The sequence below is a fragment of the Corylus avellana genome, chromosome 5, assembly GCF_965113065.1.
Source record: "Corylus avellana chromosome 5, dhCorAvel1.hap1.2, whole genome shotgun sequence".
NCBI classification, from domain to species: Eukaryota; Viridiplantae; Streptophyta; class Magnoliopsida; order Fagales; family Betulaceae; genus Corylus; species Corylus avellana.
This window is the reverse complement of record NC_142494.1, coordinates 19,051,166-19,061,407: the sequence shown is the minus strand read 5'-3', so window position 1 is coordinate 19,061,407 and position 10,242 is coordinate 19,051,166. Positions and strand designations below refer to the sequence as shown.

General features: G+C 35.6%; 1 protein-coding gene across 1 annotated transcript; it reads right to left on the bottom strand.

Annotated features, from left to right (window-relative positions):
• Nucleotides 1–371: 371 nt before the first annotated feature.
• On the bottom strand, nucleotides 372–1,545 carry LOC148585883 (uncharacterized). Its single transcript, XM_088517033.1, has 2 exons — nucleotides 519–1,545; nucleotides 372–433 (listed from the first exon to the last, which is right to left on the bottom strand). The coding sequence occupies exons 1-2, from the start codon at nucleotides 1,167–1,169 to the stop codon at nucleotides 428–430; spliced, it is 657 nt and encodes a 218-aa protein (XP_088373159.1). The 5' UTR covers nucleotides 1,170–1,545; the 3' UTR covers nucleotides 372–427.
• Nucleotides 1,546–10,242: the final 8,697 nt, after the last annotated feature.

The following is a 10,242-nucleotide window of genomic DNA, read 5'->3' as shown; positions in this document are numbered from 1 at the left end:
TGAGGTAAATTGAAGCATAAAGGTAAGAGTTGAAAGACAATATGATACAGTGATATAATATAGTGACATGATCTAAATTTCTCTTATAAGATATATGTTCAATGATATTAAGGTATTTTAGAGGTTGAAAACATGTGATGGTGCATACTTAGATGTTTTATTGAGTGATTAACTTTTTTTAAACAGATTGTTTGTTTAAAGGAAGTTATTACAATGACAGAATGATTTCATAATGAATATTGAATGAGCACTGAATGATTACGAAAAGAAATGTTTGGAGAACAAGCTCCTTATAATATTACATACCAGTGTCCATAAAAAAAAAAAAAAAAAAAAAAAAAAAAAAAAAAAAGAGAAGGGAATTTGTTGCATAAAGAGATACGTGGTAATGATGAGCAGATGATTCCTCAAAGCTGCTCCAGGAAGATTATTTCTGCACAGAGAAAACCTAGTATGAGCATAATCGTATATTTATATAATTGAATTATCAAAGAGAATATTTATTTCTAATGAGGTACCTGACTAGAGCGTGTGCGGAGAGACTTGCAACACCCCTGAACATCGACCCGGAGTTTTTCGTGCTGTCGCTGGAGACGTTCGGTATTCTTCTCCATTTCTAGCATCTTTGGTCCCAAGTATTCTGCGTAAGATAACATCATCTTTTTCAGCTGAGTATTCTCCTGCTTCAAATCCACGTGTTTTCGTTTGTAGTATTTGAGCAGTCGCTGTAAGACCCCGATTTGGTTTCTTGAGACTTTCAGCTCAACATTTCTGGCACTCAAACGTTGTGCCATGTCAGAAACTGAAGCAGCACCTTGGATACTGAATGCCAATGAGTTATTAATAGCATCAGTATCCGACCTATCAGCTAAGAACGTTTGATCCCGTGGAATTACGAAACCTTTGGCCACTGCTACAGCAGTAGAATCATGGAGCATGACAGAATCGTGAATAGTGATAGGACGATTGTCAAAGACAAAAGTTGGCTGCCATACGTTAGGATATGCAGCAGGTTCATTAGGGTGTGTAACAGGTACGACGGGATGAATAGCAGACACTTCAGGGGGAACAACAGGCACCTCCGGTTGCACGTCAGGCATAACAATGGGTTGTGCTGCAGGAGCAACATTCAAATCGAGGTTGTTAACAGATGATGATGATACTCCCATATTTAGGAGAGTAAGGAAAAATAGTTGAGAATACGAAGAAATTGGGAGAGATGAAGTACTGAGAAGAGACTAAGCGTTAGGAACTGAAGAAATTTTGTGAAGTTTCTGGAAGCAGCAGACGAGTGGCTTTAAAGGAATTTTTCACTTCAGGTGAAATAAACAGTAAACAACAAAGCGTTAGGCGACCTCGGGCCGCGATGGAAATTTTGTCAAAAGATCCCGTGGAAGTAGGATCTTGTCTCCTGTCATAAATTCGACTGAGCTCATTTTTCAAACCCACTGTTCAATCAACGACTTCAAATACCATGCGTGGGCAACTGAATGAATTGTCATGCCAACGCGCACCACGCGCTCGTTCATTACCAGAAATCTTTCCTATAAATTCCCACCTCTTTCTCCATTGCAACACATGCCTTCTGATCATACCCCTTCGCCTGAAATCTTCTGTTAATAGCCTTCCATACAATGAAAGCTCGACTTTTCCTCCTAGTTGAGCGTGTCCTCGAGAGAAAAATGCAGCCTCACGATTTGATTCACAAACCCAACTCCTTATACTCTCAGTAGTAAACCATTGAAGCAAGATTATCGTTGATCATGTCCTGATGAAGCAAGATTATCCTTGATCATGCTTCTCAGGCTAAATATCTCTCTTTCCTTCTCAGTCTTCGTAAATGACAAAAGAGAGAGAGCATCCGATGTGGGTATTTTGAAAGTCTCACATACATGCCATGTCCCGAAATGCTTTTCAAATCTTCATTTCTAGAAAGCAACAGGACTATCTTTCTCTCTTTTCTCTTCTTGACCTTGCAAGACCCAAGGGAGAGAAATTATAACATGAGTGTTTTGGGACATCCAGCTTGGAAACTTACCCATATCCTACTTTGCTTGCTTATCAATTTCATCTCTAGAACGCAGCAAAGCACAGCATGTATTAGTCAAGAATGGATGAGAATCTTACATTTGATGTAATCGTGTATTTCGTTTGAGTTGAAATCATAACTACGAGTTTCTATTATTGAGTTATGATTTATCAAGTAAAGATGTAGTACTGAAAGATTTTCGCTGATATTGTAGCATAAACACAAAAGTTGGGATGAGAAAATAGAAACGGTTGTGTATTTAGAATGAATCGAATTATGATGTCATTTCTGAGGTATATTCATGTAATAATGCTTTTGGAAAATATAAACTGTAGAATGTTGGTGCTATTTACTTTTACAGGCTTATGATGGTGAGAAGTTAATAATTATTAGAGCATCATATTAAAATTTCGTATGCATGATTTGGAATACTGAGATACTAAAAAGAATATAGGCGGGGATGATTTTTACACTTTTTTGATAAGATTGATTAAATTAGATCGAGAGAATTATTGCAGGCTTGAAATAAGGACTATGATGTTTGGAGGTATGAACTATTGATCACATGATTTATTAATTTGATGTTTAAAACCTTGATTGTAGACTGTTAATGAATAACTCGATCGTTGTTATTGAGGTTGGAAAGAAACAATGGAAAAGATTTTGAGGTAAGATTTTAGTGTGAATTGATGAATGATTGCAGAAATTGAGACTTTAGACTGTGAATAAGATTTACTCATAGAAGAAGGAGATGGAATTTCAATATGATAAAAGAGAGTAAGCTTTGATGAAGGATTGAAAGGAATATTATCTGAATCCCTCAACTTGAAGATTGGACGATAATATTATAGGTTTTAATTTCGAGGACGAAATTCTAATAAGGAGGGAAGATTGTAGTGTCCCAGAATTTTCAAAGCTATTTAAATAGATTATTTTGATAATGATGTTATTTTAATATCCATTGTAGCTAAGGATTTTAATTCTTGGGAAATTTATGAGAGTGGTAATTAGAGAATGGTAATTGGTGAAATAGTATAGGGTTGGTGAAATAGTAAAATGAGGGTATAATTGTAAATTGAAGATAGAATGAGGGTATAATCGTAAATTGAAGGTAGAATAGTATAGGGTTGGTGAAATAGTATAGGGTTGGTGAAATAGTATAGGGTTGGTGAAATAGTAAAATGAGGGTATAATTGTAAATTGAAGAAAGAATGAGGGTATAATCGTAAATTGAAGGTGGAATAGTGTAGGGTTGGTGGAATAGTATAGGGTTGGTGAAATAGTAAAGGGTTGGTAGAATAGTGTAGGGTTGGTGGAATAGTATTTGATTTTCTCCTATAAATAGAGCTCTTCTCCTTCAGAATTTTCACCACTCATCTCCTCTCCCATCTCTTGCATATATTCTTCCTTCTTCCGCTTTTTACTCGGTCTTTCTTCTTTCTAAGAGTGTTTACTCAGAACAGAGAGAGAAAGGGCGAGACCAAGCGCTACAAGAAAGAAAGAACACAAGAGATAGCGGACTTTAGAAATTAGTTTCAAAAGATATACTAGTGGTGTTAGTCATATTGGAGCAACTAGATTCCTTCATACCACTTCTAGCTTCAGTCTAGAGGTAAGTAAATTCACTACCCCTTCTAAAGTTACTTTATGTCATGCTATTTATTCATTCTTTAGTAAATTGTAAATGATTATTTTATTTACGTATTATGAAGTTATGTTGCATGCATGAAGGATTTCTAAAAGAATTATTTAGAAAGTTTATATTTCTTTAAAGGCTTTTTAAGCACAACAAGTTTATATTTGGAAAAGTTTCCATTTTAAGAAAAGAAAGTTGAGAAATGATGATGATTATAAGAAAGAAAAATGATGATAAACCCTCCTACATGTTGCCCTAAGATGCATCAAAAGAAGTACAAAGAAAAGTACAAGAGATGAGATAAATGTTTATGAAATGAGGGCACATGTATGGAGGAGAGTATTTTTGGCCCCAAGATAAGATAAGATGAGAGTTCGGTACCGATACTCGGATGGAGGCGAAACCACTGAAGGAGGCTATGCCAGAAGGTGGTATTCCATCAACTAGACCGTTGAGTGCACCAAGAAAGAGTTAATTGACGGTCGGGCATGGCTGAGGCCTCAGTTCAGTGCCATGGTCACAGGACCCGCAACCCTCGTGCACAGGGGTAATAGTGTACATGGGCCTTATTATGAGAAAATGATACTATATTTTCAACGATGATATGCTATGATGATTTACAGAGATTATTTATAATGATGCATTATGATGATGATTTATAAAGATGATTTACAACGATGATCTATTACTAGATGTAATAGTATGTATATGTTACGGGAGATGCAACCGTACATACAGATATTATTATGGCTAGAATTATATTTATTTGCGAAAATGATTTTCAAAACTGAGAACAAGGAGTAAAACTATTTATGGTTGTGGATTTTACTTGTTGGGCCCCCTTTGGGCTCATTCAGTTTTATTTCTTGTTTTCAGGTAGAAAGGATGCTGGAATAGGAGGCCGGAATGGGGTGGGAATAATTATTAATTTTCAAAGTCTTTTCATATAAGTTATTGTAATGATATGATATTCCGCAACTAAAGTTTAATGTTTTCTAATTTCGCTTGTAATAAAATCTCTTGAATAATGTTTTATACATTTTTCGTATCCTCTAAAATCAAGTACTCTGATAGACCTTATAGATCTTTGCAAAAACTTTTGTTGTAAAAGAAGAAAAGTGGCAAACTCAGCCTTAACGGGCTGGGGATGTTACAATTGTAGTGTCCCAGAATTTTCAAAGCTATTTAAATAGATTATTTTGATAATGATGTTATTTTAATATCCATTGTAGCTAAGGATTTTAATTCTTGGGAAATTTATGAGAGTGGTAATTAGAGAATGGTAATTGGTGAAATAGTATAGGGTTGGTGAAATAGTAAAATGAGGGTATAATTGTAAATTGAAGATAGAATGAGGGTATAATCGTAAATTGAAGGTAGAATAGTATAGGGTTGGTGAAATAGTATAGGGTTGGTGAAATAGTAAAATGAGGGTATAATTGTAAATTGAAGAAAGAATGAGGGTATAATCGTAAATTGAAGGTGGAATAGTGTAGGGTTGGTGGAATAGTATAGGGTTGGTGAAATAGTAAAGGGTTGGTGGAATGGTGTAGGGTTGGTGGAATAGTATTTGATTTTCTCCTATAAATAGAGCTCTTCTCCTTCAGAATTTTCACCACTCATCTCCTCTCCCATCTCTTGCATATATTCTTCCTTCTTCCGCTTTTTACTCGGTCTTTCTTCTTTCTAAGAGTGTTTAAGAGAGAGAGAGAGAGAGAAAGTCAGTGAAGGGATTATTATGGGTATGGACCAACTGCAGCAGAACGGGTTTCAAGTAATTACCTTTGATGATCCATTCATGTAATCCACTGTAAGTATTCTTACTTACTGAGTATGATATTGATATCCAATAATACGGATTTTTGTGGTTTTATAACTTGTCTAGCATTTTGCTATATATATGATTCAACAATGATTTATATTATCGGAAATCAATTGACTCACTACTTCACAGTTTTTGTAGTGCTTGCAGGAATGGAAAATCAAGGTAATTATGCAGTTGTGATTAGAGATTCATATTGAGATGTACAGAGATTCCAAGTTGGTTAAGTTTTGTCTAGAGTTTAGACTGTCGGATAGATTTGTATAAATGCCTTGTACGACATAGCTTTGGGTATTTTTGTATAAAGAGAAGTATTTTTTTTGTATTGATAATTACAGTTTTTCCGCTATATGAGATGAGGTTGTTACTTGGTGCCTTGCTACGCTCTAGAAATTAAATTGATCAGCAAGCAAAGCAAGATATGGGTAAGTTTTCAAGCTGGAAGTTCCAAAGTACACATGCTAAAATCTCTCTCTCTTGGGTCTTGCAAGGTCAAGAAGAGAAAAAAGAGAGACTGATAGTCCTGTTGTTTTCCAGAAAAAAAGATTTGATAAGCATTTCAGGACCTGATGTGCATGTGACTCCTTCTGAGACTATCAAAATACCCACATCGGAAGCTCTCTCTCTTCTGTCATGTATGAAGACTTGAAGAAAAGAGAGATGCTTATCCTGAGGAGCATGATCAAGGATAATCTTGCTTCAATGGTTTACCACTGAGAGTATAAGGTGTTGGGTTTGTGAATCATGTTGTGATGCTGCATATTTCTCTTGAGGATACGCTCAACTAGGAGAACAGTCGAGCTTTCATTGTATGGAAGGCTATTAGCAGAAGATTTCAGGTGAAGGGGTATGATCAGAAGGCATGCGTTGCAATGGAGAAAGAGGTGTGAATTTATATGAAGGGTTTCTGGATAACGAACGAGCGCGTGGTGCGCGTTGGCATGACATTTCATTCAGTTGCCCACGCATGGTATCCGAAGTCGTTGATTGAACAGTGAGTTTGAAAAATGAGCTCAGTCGAATTATGACAGGAGACAAGATCCTACTTTCACGGGATCTTTTGACAAAATTTCCCTCGCGGCCCGAGGTCGCCTAACGCTTTGTTGTTTACTGTTTATTGTAACAACCTCATCTCTGTACATTATTGTAACAACCTCATCTCATATAGCGGAAAAACTGTAATTATCAATACAAAAAAAAATACTGTTAAAAATACTTTTCTTTATACAAAAATACCCAAAGCTATGTCGTACAAGGTATTTATACAAATCTATCCGACAGTCTAAACTCTAGACAAAACTTAACCAACTTGGAATCTCTGTACATCTCAATATGAATCTCTAATCACAACTGCATAATTACCTTGATTTTCCATTCCTGCAAGCACTACAATAAAAACTGTGAAGTAGTGAGTCAATTGATTTCCGACAATATAAATCATTGTTGAATCATATATATAGCAAAATGCTAGACAAGTTATAAAACCACAAAAATCCGTATTATTGGATATCAATATCATACTCAGTAAGTAAGAATACTTACAGTGGATTACATGAATGGATCATCAAAGGTAATTACTTGAAACCCGTTCTGCTGCAGTTGGTCCATACCCATAACAATCCCTTCACTGACTTTCTCTCTCTCTCTCTCTCTCTCTCTCTCTCTCTCGCCTAAACTCTCTTTCTTCCTCTTCAGCTCTCTGTCTTAAATTTCCCATCTCACTCTCGGTTTCTCTTGTGTTCTTTCTTTCTTGTAGCGCTTGGTCTCGCCCTTTCTCTCTCTGTTCTGAGTAAACACTCTTAGAAAGAAGAAAGACCGAGTAAAAAGCGGAAGAAGGAAGAATATATGCAAGAGATGGGAGAGGAGATGAGTGGTGAAAATACTGAAGGAGAAGAGCTCTATTTATAGGAGAAAATCAAATACTATTCCACCAACCCTACACTATTCCACCAACCCTTTACTATTTCACCAACCCTATACTATTCCACCAACCCTACACTATTCCACCAACCCTTTACTATTTCACCAACCCTATACTATTCCACCAACCCTACACTATTCCACCAACCCTATACTATTCTACCAACCCTATACTATTTCACCAACCCTATACTATTCTACCTTCTTATTCTACCATCCTTATACCTACCATTTACTATCCTATTATATCACCAATTATTACAATCATACTCCAAATTATACCAATCAATCATCAATTATCATATCTCTTAAATCTCCCAATAAAATAATCAATATAAAATCATCATCATGATATAATAACCTCAAATCAATATTCATTCCAATAATATTCATAAGATCTAATAAGTTCCTCAAGAATAAATATTATTACCTAATATCATCAATAAATATCTCAACCTCAAAGTAAATGCCATTACCTAATATGAATATTAATAGCATCAAATTAATATCTCTAAAATAAGACTTAAAAAATCTGGGGTGCTACAATCTTCCCTCCTTATTAGAATTTCGTCCTCGAAATTAAAGCCCATAAATTACCACCTATCTTCAAATTGAGCAACCCAAATTAAAAACAAATCATACTTGAACCATAACTTACTCAAGTTACTATAAAATTTTTAAATTCAACCTGTTCATAAATAAATATCATAACATATTCCATACCCAGGCGATGTGAGACTCCACAAGCACTCTTCTTGGGCACCAGTGTCACCGTTGGCAATCCTCAGGGAATTTCTTCATTCTCGGCCCTTAACTTTTGGCCCTTATACATTTCATTGTGTCTTAACTGACACCATTATAATATAACCCACTTTTGGCATCACCAACGTGTGTCCACTAGCGACCCTCATAGGCTTGTGCACACTCCCACCATCTCAGGCTGGATAATGCTTTGATACCCTTTGTAACATCCCAATATTTCTAGCCCAGTTTCACCTAGTAACTAGGCAATGTGGGACTTAGCACCCATGACTATCTCTATAAACTACCCACTCAATGTGGGCTTCTTCTCATCTTCCCAATATGGGACCGGGTCACGTCATGCAGTGCTTCAATACCACATGACCTGGCGTTACTAGGTGGCTCTGATACCATTATTGTAACAACCTCATCTCATATAGCGGAAAAACTGTAATTATCAATACAAAAGTATACTGTTAAAATACTTTTCTTTATACAAAAATACCCAAAGCTATGTCGTACAAGGCATTTATACAAATCTATCCGACAGTCTAAACTCTAGACAAAACTTAACCAACTTGGAATCTCTGTACATCTCAATATGAATCTCTAATCACAACTGCATAATTACCTTGATTTTCCATTCCTGCAAACACTACAAAAAACTGTGAAGTAGTGAGTCAATTGATTTCCGATAATATAAATCATTGTTGAATCATATATAGTAAAATGCTAGACAAGTTATAAAACCACAAAAATCCGTATTATTGGATATCAATATCATACTCAGTAAGTAAGAATACTTACAGTGGATTACATGAATGAATCATCAAAGGTAATTACTTGAAACCCGTTCTGCTGCAGTTGGTCCATACCCATAACAATCCCTTCACTGACTTTCTCTCTCTCTCTCTCTCTTAAACACTCTTAGAAAGAAGAAAGACCGAGTAAAAAGCGGAAGAATGAAGAATATATGCAAGAGATGGGAGAGGAGATGAGTTGTGAAAATTGTGAAGGAGAAGAGCTCTATTTATAGGAGAAAATCAAATACTATTTCACCAACCCTATACTATTTCACCAACCCTATACTATTCCACCAACCCTACACTATTCCACCAACCCTATACTATTTTACCAACCCTACACTATTCCACCAACCCTACACTATTCCACCAACCCTATACTATTTTACCAACCATATACTATTCTACCTTCTTATTCTACCATCCTTATACCTACCATATACTATCTTATTATATCACCAATTATTACAATCATACTCCAAATTATACCAATCAATCATCAATTATCATATCTCTTAAATCTCCCAATAAAATAATCAATATAAAATCATCATCATGATATAATAACCTCAAATCAATATTCATTCCAATAATATTCATAAGATCTAATAAGTTCCTCAAGAATAAATATTATTACCTAATATCATCAATAAATATCTCAACCTCAAAGTAAATGTCATTACCTAATATGAACATTAATAGCATCAAATTAATATCTCTAAAATAAGACTTTAAAAATCTGGGGTGCTACAATCTTCCCTCCTTATTAGAATTTCGTCCTCGAAATTAAAGCCCATAAATTACCACCTATCTCTAAATTGAGCAACCCAAATTAAAAACAAATCACACTTGAACCATAACTTACTCAAGTTACTATAAAAATTTTTTAAATTCAATCTGTTCATAAATAAATATCATAACATATTCCATACCCAGGCGATGTGAGACTCCACAAGCACTCTTCTTGGGCACCAGTGTCACCGTTGGCAATCCTCAGGGAATTTCTTCATTCTCGGCCCTTAACTTTTGGCCCTTATACATTTCATTGTGTCTTAACTGACACCATTATAATATAACCCACTTTTGGCATCACCAACGTGTGTCCACTAGCGACCCTCATAGGCTTGTGCAAACTCCCACCATCTCAGGCTGGGTAATGTTTTGATACCATTTGTAACATCCCAATATTTCTAGCCCAGTTTCACCTAGTAACTAGGCAATGTGGGACTTAGCACCCATGACTATCTCTATAAACTACCCACTCAATGTGGGCTTCTTCTCATCTTCCCAA

Coding starts and splice junctions, on each gene's coding strand:
- LOC148585883 (XM_088517033.1), bottom strand. CDS start 1,169: ATGGGAGTATCATCATCATCTGTTAACAACCTCGATTTGAATGTTGCT.